Raw genomic sequence first — 21,654 nt, forward strand, 5'->3', positions numbered from 1 at the left:
AAGGGGATTTAAAAAATACACCGCTGAAACACGGATACAAAAGCCTTCTCTTGAAATGAACAATCAAATTGACGCGTTGAAAGCTCAAACAGAGAAGAAACAAAAGGACCAGTCGAGTGGGATGCATCATTATATGGTTCGTCGTTCGTTCGCCACTTCCCTTATTTAGCCTTCTCGCTTTTCGCCATTTGCTACACCTCCTCGTCAACACCACTTTTTCTTCGTTTTTTCCCAACCTTCTCACCCTTGCTCTTTCTCCTACGCGTACCGTTCCTCTCCCTCGGCGTGTTATTTGCTCTCTCGCCACCACCCTCGGCACAACTCCCCCCGCTCTCTTTTCCGTCCGTGCGGGAGAGCTTAGAGATTGTTTTAATACCCCGATGGGCAGAACTGTGACCTAGTTCCACGACGTTGAATATAGACACGACCTAAGCTACGTTTTCAGAAGTCGACTAAAGGCACGCGCACCACCCTCGCCGAAGAAACCAGCCAGAGACTTACTTCCCCGTCGAGCGTCGCGAGCAGATCTTTCCTCCAATTAATTCCAATTAATTAATTAGAATAGTTTTCGGTAAATTTTAGAGGAACCGACAAGGTACTTGCACGATGAGAGGATGAAGAGCCTTTGTTACGATGTCCGACAGTTAATGATTGCCTGTCGAATCTTCTATAAATGTAAAATTTAATGTTACTGATAGCCGAAATACAATACATTATTTTACTACTACGAATGTAACAATAGAGTTATAAGGAAGAATCTGTCAAATACATCGTTAGGTTTGCCAAGTTTGAAACAGATTGAACGTCGACGAACAACAAGTTTCCCGCGCTGCACAGTTACGAGCAAAAAGAAAGGAAAATTGCAAATTGACGGAAGCTAATTTCCGCAGGATGTCTGGTCCAAAATTCTGCCCGTCTGAAGTTTCTCTCGATCGATTCGGTTCAGTCGGTGCACCGAAGAATACGAGCTCGACGAAAGCGTCGTGCAACGAAACTTCGGTCGCCATTACGCGATACTCGTATCAAAGCGATGATTTTACCCTATTCAATGTTTCGGTTTGTATCCGATTCCGTGGTCATACAAATGTTGCTTTTCTTTATTTCTCGGTTGCAAAGCGGTACAGTATCGTCCAGGGTTCGTCTTATTCTTGAAACTCGAGTGGCTTTCCGGTGAAGTGCGCTCTAGATGAAAGGGACGCTATGTAAAATCTGCAACACGAGACACGGAATTCATCCGACGAACCAGAAAGATCGTGGTCTCGTTCTTTCGCATTCAAATCCACCTACCTCTGGATGATGTTCAACGTAACACTTGGCGATTTGAAAGGCTTTGTCGCAAGAATCGGTCCCGCCTGAAAACGGAAAAGATGTTTTCCTGACGAAACGAGCAAAATATTAGGTCGCGACTTTCTACGTTCACATTTTTCATGGGATATTCTTTTTTAACGAGTAATGTACTTGGCAGATAAATCTGCGACCTTCTCGCGTATTTTTCTTCGAAATAAGGTAAATAAGGTAAAAATTCTTCGAGCTGAATACATTGGGTGAGCTATGTACAAGATTTCCTCCTTTAAAATGACGAATCTCGTAAAGTTCGTCACTGTTCAACGCGACAAAAACTTTCGACGGCATAAAATCCTGACAAATACCGATTTTTTACACTCACGGACTGACTTGCACGTGTTAAACAACTTTCTCGAAGAATCCTGCAAGCTTCGTGGCAGATGTCGAAGGGCTCTTTGCACATTTATCTCGCCGTTACCGTTCAGAATACCGTTCCTCGCCATAAAACACTTCAGGTAGCACTTCAATCTCGGGTCGTCTTGTTCGAAGTCCCCGGACTTCATTCTTCTTAACGCGGCTGAAACAGATTGAACAAAGGAGAAAAAAAGATTTCCTCGTCATCGATCTTTTTCGATCGCGAACGTTCGACCGAACGTACCCCATGTAACTCTCGACTCCTTGCGGCAATCCTTTCTGATATCTGCTTCGCCGGGATCCTGAGGCAAAGCGATCTTTGTGAGCGAAATTAACGATATTTATGCAAATACAGAATACTCTCGCGATAACACTGTCTGAACGATAAAGAGAAACGTTCTTTTGAAAATAGCTGGGTTCAAAATACAAAGCGAATATTCTACGCGTTCATATTTTAACTTAAACTATCAACTCTAACTCCGTATACAGAGAGCTATACGTATGGAATAATGTTCGGTTAGCAGATTTGAGATCCGAGAGTCTCGGTCTAGTCTCTATAAACTATTGGGATAGTTTGTAAATTCGACTGAAATTACTTGGTGAGGACTGACACGTAACTCACCAATAAAATTAGAACAATCGTCAGGACGAGGATTAATTGACAACTCCGGAACATTCTTGGTACCAAATTGCTGGTCTCGGAAGGAACCTGATTCTAACACGGAGGTATATACCAGCATTTCAACCGGTAGTTTATCGATCTGTTGTTTAAACTTTCGCACTAAAAGTCAAGATTACAGTGGTTAATGTTTCAGTGATTAATCGGAACAGCGGACGCATAACACTGATAACGAGTCACCAGCAGACCAACTTTTGTACGGGACACTCATACAATTGAATAAACAATGAGTAATCTACCGAAACAAATGCTGTGTATAATTATATTTTATTCGCATAAAAAAGCTGGGGTGCTAAAAATGAATGTTATACTATGTAGTTATACTACAATGTTATACTACGTAAAAATAAACTTTTACGGAACAAGAAAATTTGATTGTGATTACCGACCGAACACGTGGCGTCCAGTAACAAAAACGAGTCAGTCCCCTTAAATATGCGATGCTTCTCAGAAGCGACAACGTATGCGTTCTTTGATACTTTCCGACAAGGGGAAGAGATCGCCTTTCAACTTAGCCGAACGGGGAAGATCAGCTCGTCCTTCGAGTCAGTTTTCTTCGATACGTCATCGAAGGTGGACCATCGTACGCATAAAATATACATCGATACTACGTTTCACGATTCTTCAGCAATAATCTGCATATTTTTTACAATTAAGCTAATTAGTTTAAAGTATACCCGTACTGGATGTAATAAATTAACTCGGACTATTAATTACGCGATAAGGGAACAGAAATCTCGTTCATAACTGTACGTCGTCGAGTCAACATTGCTTTAATTTTCTTGTCAGTAACGTTTACGAAAAGGAAGAATCGTCATGACCGAATGCAACGACGAGTTGTTCAAGTGTTGCAATCCGTATCACAAGAATGTTCGAAACTTTCGCAAGCAAGTTCGATACAAGATGAAGAAAATAGTGGAAGGCAAGGCGCAGTTAAAAGATAATTTGTGCAAGGTTTGTCAGTGGATAATTGTGAAGAACGACGACATTTATAATATTGATGACATATTAAATCATAACGCCGATACGTATGGCTGTTCGATGGAACAGAAGTGTTCTATCGATAAATCGCGAATGACTGCCAAGGCCAGTGGCATGATATGCGTGGAGAAAACAACGAACACGTGTTTTGTAATGAATACGCGGAAACGCATTACTTCCTGTCAGGTAAATAATTATGTTCATTTATTTATACAATGCTTTTCTATTCTATTTGTGTCGCATTGAAATCAATAAATAATGTAAAAATTGGAAATTTATTCATAGACGGAGAACGCATTATTGACATGGTTGAAGAAGTGCGCAGATATCTCGCCATTATGTTTTACTGCGTTTGATAGTAAATCGGCTCGGTTGAAAAGAATTAATAAAGGTAAACGCTATATATTATTCGAGACATCGTTCGAAAACGATTTAAAGCATCGTTTGTTTTTACAAGCGTTATTAAAGCGTCGTATAAAAATTGAGGAAAAATTTGATGGCGGGAGGTGCGAAGGAGAAATGGTGGGGTAAGCGGAACGGCGACAACGCTTAGAGCTTCCTTGATTATCGCGCAACACTATTTTTGGACATTCTTAGGAAGGATTAGGAGCATGAAAACGAGATGTATATGCATTCGAGTGCCTCTGTCTTTATTGCGCCTTCAACTTTTTGCGCATCGTTACCCTGATTCTAGCAGAAGAGGCTCCTCGCTTTTAAAATCGACTCCCCGCGCCAGTTTCACTCGCGATGCGCAGTATTCTGCGCAGTAAACAATCTGCGCCTGCTAGGTGCAAGGTGTATCGCCGCGGTAGATTGATTGGAATGTACGACGGTCATACATATCTTTTTATCGTTTTTCGCCGACTCTCTTCCCGTATATCGCGAACGAAAAGACTCCGTGGAAAATTTTAATGGAATCCGACGCGTTCAATTAAGGTTATGTTCGAGGCTGTGAAAAAACAGCAGTAGTGGCGCTGCGGACATCGAGATACGAGTATAATTAAAATCAATGTAACAGTGCGGTGTTTCGAGAGACAGACTTCCTGAGTGCATTTTTTCAGCTGGGTTTGTTTGCACGGGAAATGTCGAACGGATTAAAAATGTTGAACAATGATAAGACCACCAACGAAACAAGTATAACATTCTTCGTACATCGATTTCTTTTATTACAGCATCGTGCATAAGCGGCTTATACATATACATTTGTATTTCTTTTTTTTTGTTTTTCGTTTTCCTTAGACTGCAACACATCCATGATCTGTACCACTACCACCACTGCATCTCCTACAGAGGGATTGCAGGAAACACACTTGACAGGGGTAAGATTCAGTTAATTAAGGTTATTTTTGGAATGGAAATCCTGTTTCGGTATCACAGGTAATAGTATCTTTTATTCTTCGCAGATGGAGCAACGAAATGTCTTAAGGCCCATACTGAAAAGGTCTCTGGAATCGGATTCCGAAGGTCAGTGGCTGATGCTCTGTGTTTCTGTGATTCTATCGAGCAATACTTAGTTGATAAGCATGCACGTATTAAAACTGATTGTTTGATAGAAGCAGAACACGGATCGCCTTATAAGTCTGAAAGGTTTAAGTTCTTTCGAGCTAAAGAGTGGCTTTTGCAAAGCATCGAATGTATTGATCTATTATTTGTTTTCTTTCATCAGGTGTCACCAGTGTAAAAAAACGTCACAAGAACCCACAGCCAAAGAACGCGGTATGCGCGTTGAACGAATTAAAAACCGGTGCCGTATATAAAGTAGTGGAACAGACAGGTCCTACTCATGCTCCAATATTTACGATAGCCGTACAGATCGATGGACAAACGTACGAGGGCAAAGGTCGTACTAAAAAAATGGCAAAACACGCTGCCGCTGAGCTCGCTTTGCGAAACATTATTCAATTCAGAAATACACCGGAAGTTCATCAAGCGATCAACACTTGCCAACCTTCGATACCCCTCGAACCAGATTTTACGAGCGACGTTACGGAACGTGATAATCATCTAGTCAACGCTTTTAAGACTCTAACACAAGAGCCAAAAAGTACAAGCAAATTTTTAGAAAAAGGACCTGTAGCGCTCATTAATGAATTGTATCCGGGTGTTGTGTACAAATGCGTATCGGATAACGGAGAAAGTTATGCAAAATTTACAATATCGGTGACCATCGACGGAGAAACGTTCGAAGGAACTGGGCCAAGTAAAAAGCTAGCTAAAGCTGCCGCCAGTAAAGCGGCATTAGCTAAATTGAGGAACGTTCATAGTTCTTCGTTCTGCATACCGCTTCCTGTACGCGTCTTACCAAATTTTTCAAACAGTGGTGGGCACTGGCAAGAACAGATGTCGTTACCTCAGATGTTAGCCGACAAGATTGGTAAGATGGTGAATCAAAAGTTCAGTGAACTTATTCAGTCTAAGCCGCAGCACGCTCGACGTAAGGTTTTGGCAGGTATTGTCCAGACAAAAGGTTCGGAAGCGGAATTGATATGCGTAACGACCGGTGAGGAATAATTTTCACGCATGTTTTATATTGCTATGACACTCGAGACCCGTAAAACCTTGACGATAATTGTATGTTTTGAACAAAAGGTACCAAGTGCGTTTCCGGAGAACACTTGAGCGTCAGCGGTGGTGCATTAAACGATTGCCACGCGGAAGTAGTAGCAAGGAGATGTTTATGCGAATATTTATATAAACAGTTAGAACTTCACGCGGAAGATCGCCCGACGGAATCGATTTTAGAACGCATGAAAAAGGGGTTCAAACTGAGGCAAGGCATTCAATTCCATTTATACATAAATACCGCTCCATGCGGTGATGCCAGGATTTTTTCGCCTCACGAGGAAAACGAGTCCGTCGACAAACATCCGAATAGGAGAGCCAGAGGTCAATTGAGAACCAAAATAGAATCTGGAGAAGGCACGATACCGGTGAAAAGCAGCGAAGGTATCCAAACGTGGGACGGCGTACTCATGGTACGCGATCAGTGTTACGCGCAATGAAAAAATAATTTCTTTCGGATCAAATTTTTTTATGCAAGTATTCAAACATACAAACGTTTAATTTACCTTGTAGGGCCAAAGACTGCTGACGATGTCGTGTTCGGACAAAATAGCTCGGTGGAACGTTCTTGGTGTGCAAGGTGCACTTCTAAGCCACTTCATCGAGCCAATTTACTTCCACAGCATCGTTCTTGGCAGTCTATTGAACCCAAGTCATATGTATAGAGCTGTGTGCGGCCGTATCGAAAATACGATTCAAGGTCTACCACCACCGTACAGACTTAACAAACCGCTAATGAGCCTTATCACGTCTTCCGAAGTGAGACAACCCGGGAAAGCGCCTAATTACAGCGTTAATTGGACAATCGGTATGTGGCAATCGAAGAATCGTTTAAAAAACGCTTATTAGAATTTGATCCGTTCTTTTAGGTCAAACCGAAGCCGAAGTGATAAATTGTACGACGGGAAAGGACGAGTTGGGCAAGCCATCCAGAATATCGAAGCAAGGGCTCTTCAGAAGGTTTTACAATTTACTCGGTAAACTGGAAACTATCGACGACGCTGACAAGAATCAGTGCCGTCATTATTTAGAGGCGAAATCATCCGTACAAAATTATTCGGTAAGTTCTCCTGGATATTCTCGTTCTCCGTTGTGTACAAATTGCGCCGATTATTATTTCTGTTCAATTTTTCTATGCAACAGCTTGCCAAGCATCAGTTGAAGGAAGCTTTTGTAAAGGCACATCTTGGGAGTTGGGTTAAAAAACCAATCGAACAAGATATGTTTGAGGTTGATATCTGACTAAGTCAGAGTAACGATAAGATCTCGCCAGACGAGACAGACTATCGGGTGACAGATTACGTAGTTCCTACTGCAAACTAGATCGCTCGTTCAGCGTGTTATGATATGGCAGAATGCGGCATCAGTAAAGCATAAATCGTAGGATCTCACATGCAGGTCTGCTACCGCTGTTGTTTGACTTTGCATCGAGTGCGATCTTGTCGTATATACATCGTGTTCAGAGTGTATAAAAAGAAAAAAGACAAGTCCCTTCCTATTTTCAGGAGGATATTTTGTCTTCGAGCCGTCGAAGGTTTTACGATTCGATAGTTGCTCAGTTTTAAATATAGGACTTAAACGTAACACTTTCGATACTTCGAATTTTAATCTTAATCTATCATAGTACGACGTCAATTTCGACCATTTTTTTATAGAACTAGTCGCGACTGTGAATACGAAAGAAAGAACGGGATAGATCTTTTCGTTTCCTAAGCAACACGTAGCGAATACGTTAACTTACGTTTGCTTCTATCGTTATCGGAATCGACAAATTTTTACCACGAATTAATTCGATACATATCCATCGGTCGATCTTACTATCAAAACAAATTCTCGTAGTAATATTTTAACGTAAAATACCCTGATGTGTATCAAGTTGCTCGTACAAGAGAAGATTAAAATCGAAATAACGCGTCGAGATTTGCCTCGTGCCTGCAGTATTTTTTCCTAAGCTAATTTAGATATAATAGCAACGATAACAACGCGCGTCAAGTTACATCCCTAAAGGCTGTGACACCGAGTATATTAGAATTGGCGTGCAAAATTATGATACGCGTACTTCGCTGCGAAGCTCGACGAAAAGTGAGACAGGAATCGGTTGCTTGTCGGCGCGATGCAATCTGTTCATAACTCGTTTTCATTTATGTTTTTTTTTTTTCTTTTAACACGATAACGTAGCGTTATATTAGTTTCTATGGAATTATTGGAAAAGAATCAGCCCTCGACAGTTCGATGTTGTTATCACGTTATTTTGATTAAGGAGCAAATGAGATAGGGTATGCATGACTCGAAGAATAATTAGCGTGCGAGTATGAGTCCGATAGATGAATGTAGAAGTACGTTATTATTATTAATAGCTTAGAGAGTCCTAAGATCATTGCCTCACTGTGCCAGTATTATAACAATTAATGCAATTCTGCCGTAATGACACACTGCCCGGTGTCGGTCCAGTTTTGCGTGAGAAACAACAGCTGTACAAAACTGATTTCGTTTTAAGTATTATACACACGCACGCACGCGCGCGCGTATATATATATACACACACACAACATATATATATATACACTCATATGTAATTACACACGATGTATAGTTAGAAATGAATCGCTTCTTCAAAAGAAGCGTTTAATAGAGTAGTGTCCAGCTGTTGGAATTAAGTTTACCATTAACTTTTCAAGTGTTACTTAACGATAGGTATAAGTTTCTTGCCTTTCTCTTTTTTTTATTTATTTATTTTCCGCTAATTTGTACAACGATTGAAAGAATGCGTTATACGTATACCAGTGCCAATAAGGGGGAAAGAATACCAAATAGCATAATATCGATATGCATAATACCAATGAGATAGGAGGCTAAATACGATCGATGTTCGCTTAGTTACTTAATAGAAAACCCCTCGAAGCAATTTGATTGCATTCACACGCGTATTACGAACAAGTATCAAGATTTTTCTTGGCGCTTTCTTAAAAAAAAAATCTCTAAGTTTGAATGCAAGTTGCCACGAATCGCCTCTTGCCCGCTTACGCTTTTCATCCGTAATATCTACTGATGCGGTGAATATTCGAGTTAAATTACACGTACAGTATTTATCCAGTTTCCACCGGTAACGAACGAAGAACGAAACACATTTTATTGGTAAATATGGCACGACTGCGTTAATTGCGAAGCAATGCAATTATTTTACGTGTACATATTTCTCGGTGTACACGGGATAGTGATAAAAATACTGGTGAACGCGTTGGTTGCCACGAAGATTGTCACCCATGGTACCACGAATTTAACATAGTCGAGCTAGCGAGCGAAATGTGTAAATCGAGAAACGAAATGATTTTTGTAAACGGTCGCGATTATAATGTGCCGTACCACCACGGTGTTTCCTTTCGTGTTGGTCAACGCGTTAATCGATAGTGTTGCCAGAAACACGTGATACATATACAGGTAAATAAATCCGGAGACACGTGTTTATGAATTTTTGTCCACATCACGTTATTCGTAGTGGAGTCATAAATCATAGTCAGTATTTTACATTCATAGGATAGCATTTTTATTAACGTAGACGATTAAGAAAGTGAATGCGTCGCATCGGTTTTTCTATTCGACTCTTCCGTAATCTTCTCGTATATCTTTATAAACCGTGCCCGCGTTGCAGGTAAAACAAACACCTTCACGTATACACTTTATATACATGTAACGTACAAACACTTAACACTTATCGATTAACGATAGAGAACACCATTTTTAGTGATAAACAATTTTTCGAGTGAGCTACAAATAGCGACTGTTTAATTACTTATCAATTACTAGATCTAGTCTGCTACATCACACGATTTCCGACTTCTCATCTTTGAAACCGTGTATCGAGAGAAGAACGTTTTAGTTATAGAACATCGAGCATAATTACGAATTTCTCGTAGTTCAGCTAGAGTTTAAGCTTGACTAGTGCCTCTAGTCGTAACTTTGTCCAAATAAGTAAATCGATAGGCGAAAAGAACGATAGAATAAAACCTTTATTTACCAAGCGTTGCTCGTGTTCATTCTGCGATCACGTCCCCACGCGAATCTTCTCGTATCCATAAGTAATTAGAAGAGTCATACGGCTCGTCGAGTCAACACGAAATTAAGCGTTTTATCGCGTTCGCTGAAATTCACGATCGATATTGCGTCATTTTGCATGAACCATGTAAATAAATGAAAAATTTCCGTTTGTTTATCTTTTTTCTTTCATTTTTTTATCGCATAAAGTGCATGATCTGTGGTGTTGCTTGGTGTAAATAAACAAAGCTGTGGACGTCTTTTTTTTTTTCTCCTTGTCATTTGTTGTGGCTGAGAGTGATTGATCAGTACCGTTGTAATTTTGTGTAATTATAAAAATAATTAATTTGGTAGTTGGAAACAGCCTTAATCCTTAATCATCGTCGACGAAGAAAAGGGAGGGAAATTCAACACGATCGAGACTTCTTTTTTTCAAACTGTATATTAATTACATTATTACTGTATGTTATATTTCTCTGTTAATTGTCTATTCATATCGCTATACCTATAGTACAGCTATCGTTATCGCGTTTCGCACACAACTCCTCCGAATTCGTTGAACTCTTTGCTCATAAATAATTAACTCGAACGATCGAATCGATCTTGAAGCTACTTCAGTCTTGATCGAGCAAGAAAACTTCTACCAAAAATGCATCTCGTTTCGAAGATTTTTCTTTACCAAGAAACCTACTCTCCGAGAAAAACAGAATGTCCTCAACCTTACTCGTCGATGCCACGGGGCAACACGAAGAAGTCACGTGCGAAACGATCCTCTCTGAATAATTACATCGATTTTTAACTTAGTAGCTATATGATATGTATCAAGTTCGCCGGATGTGTTTCTCGCCAAATATCTTTTCCTAAGTTCCTCAATTTATTACAATGTGTTCGAGAAATGGTCAAATCAATGTATCGGCTCTGTAAAATGCCCTCAATTATTTCTTGCTTTTCAAAATATATGTGTTCCAAGGGGAAGACTCGAGTAATTGAAGCATCCGCGTGTAATTTCTCTCGTCAAGTCCAATCTCTTACACATGTTAGTAGGGACTTTCAGTGTACTTATTTCGATGTTATTTCCTTTTTACACCTGGAAGTCTCTAATAATGCACAGCGGAAACTAGATCGCGAAAGAATATGATCAATGACAACGTTACGGGAATCGTCTAGATCGAAGAACGCGAGATATAAGTATCAATGTTAAACTCCGTTTGCGTTTATTTCGAGCACGTCTTTCACCAGATGATACAGAATATTCGATTTTTGAAAACGCAAAATCAAGAAGAGCCGCGAACACTAGGAGCCTTCAGAATTTTGGCGATTAATTCGATGGTCGAAGCGAGCGTGTGCATGATCGTAATTTCCATCCAACTCGGATGAAAATTGTCTTCCGGTTCGTTTCGGGCTTGCTATATGTCTCTAAGTTTATGATGTCGGTGGAAGGTGTCCTCGAAAAACTAGTCCAGAGTGGTTGTCGAAATGAAACGTGCAGTTAGACACGCGTTCATTCCGACCCTCACGCTTACGGTTAAATATATATGTATATATAGTCGTGCTTTATATAACAATACTGAGCTAAAGCACTCGGATGCATACGATGCCTATGTATTCTTCCCTCGGATCGAATGTCGATTAACACTTTATCGACGTTCTTAACGAACATTTATATGCTCGGTTGACAGTATTTTGTAATCTTGGTTCGATACTAAAGCACGTGGTTCGTCGATAAGGTATTAACGTACGCAAGTACGACATTATGTCTAGCTTGTGCCTCGGAAAACGAGATTCTGCTTCGTTTAGGCTTTATTTACACACTTGACCGAACCGAATCGAAGTCTCGTAATTAACTCTTTCGTTACGAAACGCCCGCTATGATATGCTTGTTAAATTTACGTCGATCAAAATTTAGAAAGTCGGACGTTAAAACATAGAAATTACTGCGATACTTGGTGAACCCCAATAAATAGGCGATAAGAAATAAATGCAAGCCGTAGACTTTTTCTTGAACTTGTTCCAAACGAAAATGTTACATCGGCAGAAGCTTCGATATCTCTTCGATCAGGTATGCAACTTGTTAATTAGGTATCCGCAGCGAGTACCCCCGCATCTATCCGGTTTAATCGTCTCTCAGTTTCAACAATATTTATACACTTATCTCACGCAGAAACGTGATTGCTTACACGATAAGAGTACCTCGACGAGTTCTATACTCGATAGACTACACGGTTACAAGTGAAACATTGTACAGATATAACACGCAACGAGCAACGATCAGCCTAGAAACAGAAAATAACGATGAACGAGAACAAGGAACAGGGCTTTTTAATTCTAATATTCACACGCGAGTTAGAGCGACAGAGGATAAGTATTTACAATGATCGCTGACGAATTTTATCGGCAGCCTAATTCGATTCATACGTCGAGAGGATATTGGATATAAACGTGAGCCAGAATCACGATGAAACCAGAGAAGCAGAGCACGCGATCGCACGTAGATACACAATAATACATCGAGGTGCTCGCGTTCAAGAATACGGTGCCGTTCGAGTTTCGTCAATTTCACCTGCAATTATTCGAATGTCGCGGCATTTTCGGATCTCTCGTCAAACGCTAGTCTTCCGAGTAAATCATCGATCTTCTGATTGTCGGATGTTGCCAGGGATGTTCCCTGATTAGATATCAGAGCGACTATCGTCTCGTTCGACCGTTCACGTTCTGCTCGTTAAATACTCGAACGATACCGTGGAATGCTCGTTAATTACGTAGGATAAATGTTTTCGTTGAAGCGACCCCGCAGATCGTGTTGTGCCGTACTACACGTGTCAGGTATACTATGTAGATAGATAGTCACGAAAGATACCGGCGCTCTCCGCTGTACATACATCCTATTCTCGCCTCTAATAAAATACATCGATCGGATGGTATTATTTCGTTTCGCGCGTATTCTCGTCGAGAGACTCGATACTCTACGCGATATAGACGTCAATCCCGTTTCGTCGAAACCGTTCGGTCTCCCGTCGATCAGCATCGATCTTGATCGATCGTCGCTTGTAAACAAGAACATCTCAGTGATCAGGCACTTCAGAGTCGTCGTTTCGTCGATTTCTAAACGTGGATCGTTCGCGAAACACCTATTCCGTGCAATTAGTCGATTCGATGGCCAACGATATTGATCGACGGAGCATAGTTCGCGCTACCATATATCGAGGTCGTAACTCGAATCGTCGAAAATATACGCTAAATTCTCGTTCTATTACCACTCTCGAACTTCTCGCGATATCAAAGACTTTTCGAAAGATCCAATATATTGTCAATTTGAAGAATTTTCAACTACGGCAATGTAACGAGAATCTTCGTCTTGATCGATAGTTCTTTGACTTCCGAAGGATTTACGACTTCGTTGTATCATAGCAACAACTATCGAAAGGGTCTGCTTAGTAACCGAGTAAAAAATGTCCCATCTCTTGGAGCCTGGTACTCCTCGATTCTTGGTACTCCAGACCAGTTTCTCGTAATCTGATCAGCGTATCTCGCCATCCTGATTGCCTCAAGTAGGGTCGAACATCCCGGACTGTTACCACTCGTAATCGTGCTGATGGAAGGGGTTGGTGCATGGTTGTTGAGCGTGGAGATGGGTCACTATCGGCGGTGGTTTGATCAGGTCGAGTTCTCTGTCGATCACTTCATTGTAGAGCTGTGCAAAAGAAACGTTCGATCAGAAGAACAGTTTTTTCGTGAACTCGTGCAAAAGTAGACACGATACGGAAGAAGTATAAAGAGGGAAAAGGTATGTTCCAGAGAGAGTATTGCGTAGAAGTTTCAACAAACGTCGTCATCTCGTGGACGTTCAAGTTAGAATGATTTTACTAAACCTGGAAGCTCCTACGGATATACTCGTCCTCGCCTTTGCCAGTCATACCGTAATTGTATCCACCTCCACCGCCGCCTCCACCGTTCAGGAATGGATTCGTCGGGTTTACTACGCCTGGAACATCGATTCGAAATTGATACGGAACGATCTGATACCTTTGTCGATTCGCCAAAGTACTCACCTCCATTTGTACCGATGTTACTGCCGTCAGTAGGTTGCAGCCTGTTCTGATACCTCGTGTTCGATTGGTAGTCGGTATTGCCCAGCTCGTGCAGGCGCGTAGAGCTCAGGGCACGAGGAATAGCGTTGCTGGGCACACCGTGCGGTGCCAGGTGCGTCGCTTCGGCTACTTGATGCGGGTCCTCCGTTTGCGGCAAGTCCGACACGAAGCCCGTATCCTTCCTGTAGAAGTTGATGAATATGAAACCGCCCAGCACCACCAGGCAGATCAGACCGTATGCCCGAAACGTTGCGGTCGTTCCTGGAAGAAACGCGTCGATAACAATTGGGTCGCTGCGACTAACAATAGCCCATGAATATTGTAAATCGAATCGATATCTAATTTCTCGTATTCTCTTTTGTCTTTAAGGATCGATAGGAGGACTCACCGTAGGCGTCAACGAACATGCCACCTATAACGGCACCGCATCCCCTGCCAAGACCATGGTGAATACCTTGAAGAACTCCTTGGGCGCTGGTACGCAAGTGCGAAGGAGTGTTGTGCGAAATGTAGCTGCAGCACGCGGCCCACACAGCGGCATGGGTTATCCCTTGAATGAATTCGAAGGGCAGAACCCACCACGGCGTCGTCAGCCAAGATATATACAGGAAACGGAACACGTTACCGCCTAGCCCCAAGCATAACACCTGTAGATCAAGGTACGTATTATTCGTTAATGGAATCCACTCTTCTCACGATGTACAAAATTAGTATCTCACTGTAGAAAGTTGAAACATAATTAACCCTTAATGCTCGACGTACTCGCGCAGTGTAAGCTTTCGTTTTTTACGATACGACACCCGCAGCGAAGTCTATCGACTGTTAAGGATCTTCTATTCATCGGATACGCGGTACTACCTTCACGTGACCGATCTGGCGAATCAACTTGAAGCTGAAGAAGTAGGCGAATATCTCGGATATGTGATTGATCACGGAAGCGACGCCGAACAACGTGGGCGTACCACCGTAGTCCTGAAGGTGCCAGAACAGAAAGGTGAAGATCAATCCGATACCGAAACCCATGAACCAGGCTACGAAGAGGAAGGAGGCGCACTTCAAGTCTTTGAATTGTTTCAACACGGTCACCCATTCTGGAATCTCCCGCATCGTTTGAGCGAACATTTTTGTCTACAACGATAAAAGGGACGTTTCTGGAAAAGACAGTCAGAAGACAGGTATAAGAAGATCAATTTTTAGTACCTTGCCCTCCGGAGGCTGAGGCTTCAGATTTACCGCCGCTGACGAATCCTGAAGACTAGGAAGATTCAACTGCTGAGACAGTTGACTCTGCAGTTGCTCTTCTCTGGTTGGTTCGGCAGGTGGTTTAATCACTTCCTGAGCAAGGAAATTGCAATTGGAATATACCAATAATTATATTTGCAGATAGTTCTGAAGCTCTACGCTATCACGTACTGGTTCCGAGGCGACCACGTCGTACTTGAAATTGATTTGCGTGGCAGTGATCAATGCTGCGCCCATCAGGACGCTGAAGATCGCGAAACAGATCGTGTAATTCTTCTCCCTGAGGTCTGGACCGCACGGATGCTCGGAAAAGGCGGTGCTGTGATCCAAAGCGATGCCGACGAAGAACATGGCCAGACCCCAGCCCAAACTGCCGAACATTCGCTGGTGACCATACCTGTGATCAGAAAAAATCCGCACCACGAGTTCAATCTAATGAATAAATTGCGAATTGACGTTAAATAAACTTGTCTCGCTGTGCATCAGATTTTGTACGCGAAACTCGTATTTACCTGTCCGCATCCTCGCCTAACAAAGTAATGACGGCCGAATCTGCCAACGTTATCGCTGGAGCGGAGAAAAACTCTCCGACTATTACCAACAGCAACAATAAAAAGAACGTTTTTTGAATGTCCTGAAACGATAATCCCAGGTTAATCTAGTCGTAAACCCAAAGAATGGTCACTGCGAACGAAATAACGATCTGTACCGGTAATCTATAGACGATGGAGCTGAAGAGTGGCTTCACCCAGCCCTTGTTCACCCGTTCGTCGTAATTCTTGGCGTAAGAAACCGTGTGAGGACTCTGCCCAGAATGTGGCACCCAAACGTAACGTTTACTCCTGAGCAGTGGCATTTCAACGTCCTCCTCGTCCTTGTCCTCGTCCTCCTCTTCTTCGTCCAGTAACGTCAGCTTACGCAGAGCCGTCATGGTAGACCAAGGCTGCTTAGACTCTAACAGAGACTGATTATCTTCGTCCTCTTCCTCGCTGACGTCTCGCTTCACCATGACTTTCGTTGGAGGCGGTTTCACCCTGGTTTTGGTACGAGTGTAAGCCTTCTTTGGTGGCATTTTATCGTCCAAGGGCTGATTCTGTAATAAAAATGCTCGATCGATACTCCCAAGAGAAATTAACGAGCATAAAACTTACATTAAGGAAACGTTTGTACTCGAGCACATCGGCTGGACGGTTTCTCCTTTGGAGGGTCTCGAAATCGATGGTTTTGGCTTCAGGATCGTCTGCATCCTCTTCGAACACTAGCTGCTTGTACTTGAGATCCTCTATAGGGCTCTCCTCGGTGGTCGTAGTATCTACCGAGACTTCTCTTCGTACTCTGTTGACAGCATCCTCGTTTTCCTTATGGATGGACGTTCGGTCATTCTTCTCGACGTTGTCCGTCGAGGAAGTCTTATTCCGTTGCAAAAGCAACTTGTTCAACGAGTCCGTCGCGCCGTCGTCTTTGCGCAGCCTCTCGAAGACGACGTTCTCGGCGACTTCCAGACATTGACTGTCGTCTCGATGATAAAATTCATCGAGATTGGTCGATCGTTTCACTATCCTAGTTTTGGGGTTTGGAGATACCAGGTACGCGGTTCTGTTTCGTACAACCACGCAAGACGTGGCCGGTGGTTGCATGAAGGCCAGAGGAAGGGTGAAAATGATCCAGCAAGATATCGAGGCTAGCAGAATCAGCTTACCTTTTTGCCATCTGCGGAAAAGTAACTGGTTAAATATTCCTTTAAGCTTGCATTAGAAATTTAGCGACTGTACACACCTGTCGGCTAACGAGCCCCAAAAGGGTGCGCTGATAAACTCGACCAAAGGCCTAATTCCCATCAAGAGACCGCATTGACTGGCGTTCATGCCCATCTGTTTGAAGTAGACTCCCATAAGCGGAAACAAAGAGCCAAAGGCCGAGTAGAAGAAGAAGTAGAAGGTTTTCACGGTGAGAAGTTCTTGATCGACGGAACCAAACAGGTACTCGATCACGTCGCTCTTGCCACGGATCTTATGCGTTGCTTCCTTCGGCTGGGGATACAAATTTGGATCGACCTCGCCTTCGGCGTGGGGGTCCACCATGGGCCGGGCGCCCGGTACCTGTGGTTATCAATATTTTTTTAAATAAAAAAAGATCCGTTCGAATTCAAGAAAAACATAAAAAGTAATAGATGTCCTTTTCGGTAAGCAACAACGTTACAACACTTTCGAGACCAGGTCATCGAATTACTTGGAAAGAATGTCAAGAAGTTAGCTCTTCGAATAACTTTGAAAGTTCTCGAGTCGTTTAAAAAATTTGTTAAAGGAGATGTATCGAATGATCGTCACTACCTGTGGTAACGTTCTACCCGCAGCCTGTTGCGAAGTTCCCTCGACAGACCCATAATCGTAATTTTCGTGTCCATAATTCTGCATGACGAGAGTCGAGATCTGTCTTCCTCAGTCTCTTCCGTTTCGCTCCTCGTCTTCCGAGGATAGACACGCACAACTATCGTCCGACGTCCACGGATCCAATCTTCCGACCGATTCGTCGAATCGGTTCTCGCTCCGCGGATCTGCGAACAATTCCTTGGCCGAAGCGTCGTCTTGCCTTTTGGGAATCACCAGCTACAATCCTTTTAGACGAGCGTCGAATCGATGGCCAACCGTGTGGCACCTTTTGCTCGCGAAATCGATAGTCCTGACAGTGCGCCCGCGCAATCTACACCCCCTTGTTCACTCGATCGACTAGCGATGGGTGTTCGTTCGACTCTTTCTCGTTTAACTTTACCAACATTTTGCTTCCCGCGAATTCCGATAAATTTGCAGAGCTTTTAAAAACAACTGCCGTCTGTCTCAACGAATAAAAGCATTATACCTTCTTAAATTTAGCAGAATATTTTCTGAATGCACTGTACGCATCTTGCTCGCGTTGCTATCTTTATCGTGATCAAAATATTGAAGGAGAAGAATAAAGCGATTACTTCTTTTTCTTTTTATAGTAGTAAAGTGTCGATCGATAGTAACTCTAATCCTTCGCTAGGGCCGTCGTTCTTTCACTTTCTCCAACCCTTGTTCTCCCGTGATTCTTGCGCAGTTGATCGCACGCCGGATATCCAAATTCTTAGCACCGCGGGCAGATGCCACTGTTCACAACTTTACGCGCAGAATTATATCTCCTTCTCATAGTGTTAAACGCGAATTATAAGAAATTGGTGTTAAACACGAAAACATTGCTTTCGTTTGAAAGGCTGTTGCAAGCTCGATTCACGCGAGTCGAACGTAAAAAGTTTCGCTTCGCGAGTAGAATGGCCTCCTGAAGCGTGCTTAAGGAAACCTTGTACATGCTAACTAACATTCAATGTCGAAGACCTTGACCCGCGATTCTCTCTCCTCCTTTTGTTCTGAGCAAATAGGTTTGTAGACATGTCAAAATGCTTTGCAGAGTCATTGACTCTCTAACAAAGAATAAGCATCTAAAAAATAATGATCGAAATGAAAAAAATGTAACATCAAATTGGAGTAATGTACCACGTCGAGCACGCTCTGTTTGAGGGTTAATTGATGACGAGCAAGGGAGCCCTTTGGACCCTGACACGAGCGGACAAAAGCATCGGCCTCGACGTCTATTTTCACGGTTCTGAAGTAATAAGCTCCTGTTTCGAATAATTTACATATTCTGCTTCGTAATGATACACGGTTAGGGAATGACGTATCGAGTTTATCGATATCGATAATTCGCGTGTATAACATCGCACAGCCACGGTGCGTGTGCGTGATTGCATTTTCCTTTCTTGATAATCAGTAAAGCCACCGTACGAGAAGTTCATCGGATTAACGAGCGAACTTGAATTTTTTCACAGGGATCGCTATCTGCTCGCGTACAGCTTGCTTTTTATCGACGTTAAATTAAAATTTCGCAGCGTGGAAATTTTAATCGATGTTCAGACCACTTTATATCGAATTAGTCTCACGAATAAATAAAAGATTATGTTATTACCGGCGTTTCATCGAGTATATCGTACGATAAAACGAGGACAAAAGGAGCAATAATTGTTTGGCCGATTAATCGTTATTATCTCTAGCGACGATTTCGAATAAAAGCGTTCGATTCTCTAACGAGCCAGCAATGACGCAAATCCGTCTTGGCCTTATTTCAAAGTTCATGCTATGAAAATTTACAGTTGTAACTGAAGGTGGGTCCGTCGATTTCACCTAGACCTCTTAATCTACTCTCCGCGTTTTTATTTCCGAACGATACACTGGTTGACACCGAGATAGCGGAGCGGAGAAACTTCGTACCTTGTAGGAAAGGAGTAATTATCGACAAAGAAGAAATGTTCGTTTCTATAGAAAATAAATAATTTTATTCAGCAATCGCACACAATTATCGAACAGCATACGTACAAACATTCGTTTAAGCAACTCAGCGTAATTTACAAAATGAACTCATCGAACGAGTCGAATTAACTTAGGAGTTAAACTATGTACAAAAGTTATGTGGTAAATGCTCCAAGGATTATCGGATTTTCCCCACCCTTTTCTCATCCTGTTATTCTTTGGTTCCAATGTCATGTTGAATAGTCGTCTAATGTCGAGGATTGATGATGTCTTTCGATATAGGCTCCATGTGGGAGTGACCTCTGAACGAAGAAGCGGACGTCGAAGAGGGCGCAGGTTTTGGTGGCCCTTGGAACATACAGGTCTTCGCCGTTTTCAACAGACGACCGTTGCTGGCTGTTCGCCAGTACACTGTGCGAACTGCCTGCTTTCCAGCGACGTAGCTTACTGCTCCACCGATCAACATCTGGAAATAAAATGAAGAAGTTTTTAATGATCAGGTTAGAGGCAAATATTTTACATGAACATCAATTTAAGGATGTAGGCTATCTCTCAGACAATTGTACTTTCAGATATTCCATAGAGGAAATTGAGCCTTCATATACTAACAGAAAGGAAGGGACACGATGATCTCAAGCCGAGGTACGCAATTTAAGTGTTAATTCTACGAAAAGTAAGAGTCTGTAGATTCCAATGAATCTTTGATTATATTTAATTTACACGTTCATATTTTTCAGGGACAATTGCGAACTACGAAAGATTTACCGAATAAAGACAATGCTTCAGAATCACAAAGGATTAACTTGGACTTTGGCGATAAAGCGTGCGTATCGGAATAAAAGCACTTACCTTTGTTTTATTGTTGAATTGATTATGTCGACGACGAGTGTGGTTTGAATAGAATTGTAGAATTCTATGTTGTTGGTTAAAGTTGATGGTAGAACGAGAAGTTTCTCGTTGTTAGAAAATTGGTCTACCTTGCCTCGCAGTTCTGCGAGGAGAAAAGCTGAACTGACGAATGGGTCTCCTTCCGTGGATAATTTATACGATAATGTCGACGTCACGGGATTGGTGATAAGGAGACGATCACGTCATTCACGGATTCATCGTATTGACGAGCGGTACATGGGGCCGATGGTGGTAGGGGCGGAAGATCTTTCAAAACGCGTCAAAAGCGAACATTTAGATACGGTTTTCCCGTCCTCTTCTTTCCTCCTACGTTTCAACGAATCCTTATCTAATGTGGAAAGTTCTTTCGGGAGGAACCAGACCTTGATATCCAAACCTTGTTTATGTCCTTTTATCGTTATCATTTTTCCTGAAAATTGCAAAACCAGCTATCTATCGCGACCGTCGCTAAGCTTTTCTTTGATCAGGTGATCTAAATTGAGTTAACAAGCGTAATTGACCTCGAGAAATATCACTCTTTTCGATTGTGGAATGTTTTCAATAACGCTCCGTTTTTTAAGCTTCTCGTCGATATAAATAAAAACAAAGTGACGAAAAAGCTGCATGATGAACAAAATCCAAATAAGTAAATGAATAAATAAATAATGTTTGTAACGCAATAATCAAGATTAAGTAATGTACGTGGTGCGCGTGTATATGGAAAATAATGCGTAAGTCGCGCTGACATGTGTTATTAGCGTTGATATCGTCGAGAAAAAAGTAACTCCACCGACTAGGGACGATAACGTTTCGCATCATTTAGATGTACTTTGTGTCTGACGGCAGCTCTGACACTTGTTTATGATTGTTTGCGATGTCAAACGTGTCCCGAGGTACACGACCTTCGAATCACCGAGTTGACCTAAACTTTGCACGGTTTTTATTCGAATCTTAGATGCACGGCGTATCAGTAATTACGTATACCGTTCTTAGCTTTTACACGTGGCAACATTAAATATTGTTCAAAATGAACAGAACACCGGTCTTCACCAGTTTCAGCAGAAAATTCCATGAAGAACGCGTTGCCAGATTGTCTACCACCATATCTACGTCTCTTGCACGCGTGCAAATGCGCCTCTTCAAAGCTCATATCAAATAAGGAAAG

General features: G+C 42.2%; 3 protein-coding genes across 11 annotated transcripts; 1 reads left to right on the top strand and 2 right to left on the bottom strand.

Annotated features, from left to right (window-relative positions):
- Window positions 1-663: 663 nt before the first annotated feature.
- Obp9 (odorant binding protein 9) lies at window positions 664-2,398 on the bottom strand. Its single transcript, XM_076538800.1, has 5 exons — window positions 2,321-2,398; window positions 1,943-2,000; window positions 1,667-1,861; window positions 1,288-1,352; window positions 664-1,209 (listed from the first exon to the last, which is right to left on the bottom strand). Exons 1-5 carry the CDS (start codon window positions 2,372-2,374, stop codon window positions 1,183-1,185), a joined length of 399 nt encoding a protein of 132 aa, XP_076394915.1. The 5' UTR covers window positions 2,375-2,398; the 3' UTR covers window positions 664-1,182.
- On the top strand, window positions 2,285-15,769 carry Adar (adenosine deaminase acting on RNA). 9 transcript variants are annotated; one of them, XM_076538769.1, is made up of 13 exons: window positions 2,285-2,424; window positions 2,514-3,544; window positions 3,644-3,749; window positions 4,598-4,677; window positions 4,762-4,822; window positions 5,025-5,858; window positions 5,948-6,333; window positions 6,434-6,728; window positions 6,790-6,980; window positions 7,064-13,736; window positions 14,410-14,699; window positions 14,811-15,359; window positions 15,424-15,769. In XM_076538769.1, exons 2-10 carry the CDS (start codon window positions 3,194-3,196, stop codon window positions 7,160-7,162), a joined length of 2,403 nt encoding a protein of 800 aa, XP_076394884.1. In that variant the 5' UTR covers window positions 2,285-2,424; window positions 2,514-3,193; the 3' UTR covers window positions 7,163-13,736; window positions 14,410-14,699; window positions 14,811-15,359; window positions 15,424-15,769. The 9 variants fall into 9 exon arrangements, with proteins under 9 accessions (XP_076394884.1, XP_076394882.1, XP_076394880.1 ...); XM_076538767.1 differs by having other exon boundaries at window positions 14,811-15,346; XM_076538765.1 differs by having other exon boundaries at window positions 14,811-15,215.
- On the bottom strand, window positions 10,376-17,751 carry jef (major facilitator superfamily domain-containing protein 6 jef). Its single transcript, XM_012288587.2, has 12 exons — window positions 17,613-17,751; window positions 17,059-17,381; window positions 16,434-16,992; window positions 15,992-16,375; window positions 15,795-15,916; window positions 15,454-15,679; window positions 15,241-15,375; window positions 14,899-15,168; window positions 14,429-14,687; window positions 14,002-14,301; window positions 13,822-13,934; window positions 10,376-13,643 (listed from the first exon to the last, which is right to left on the bottom strand). The coding sequence occupies exons 1-12, from the start codon at window positions 17,694-17,696 to the stop codon at window positions 13,524-13,526; spliced, it is 2,895 nt and encodes a 964-aa protein (XP_012143977.1). The 5' UTR covers window positions 17,697-17,751; the 3' UTR covers window positions 10,376-13,523.
- Window positions 17,752-21,654: the final 3,903 nt, after the last annotated feature.

The sequence above is a fragment of the Megachile rotundata genome, chromosome 13 (genome assembly GCF_050947335.1).
Source record: "Megachile rotundata isolate GNS110a chromosome 13, iyMegRotu1, whole genome shotgun sequence".
NCBI classification, from domain to species: Eukaryota; Metazoa; Arthropoda; class Insecta; order Hymenoptera; family Megachilidae; genus Megachile; species Megachile rotundata.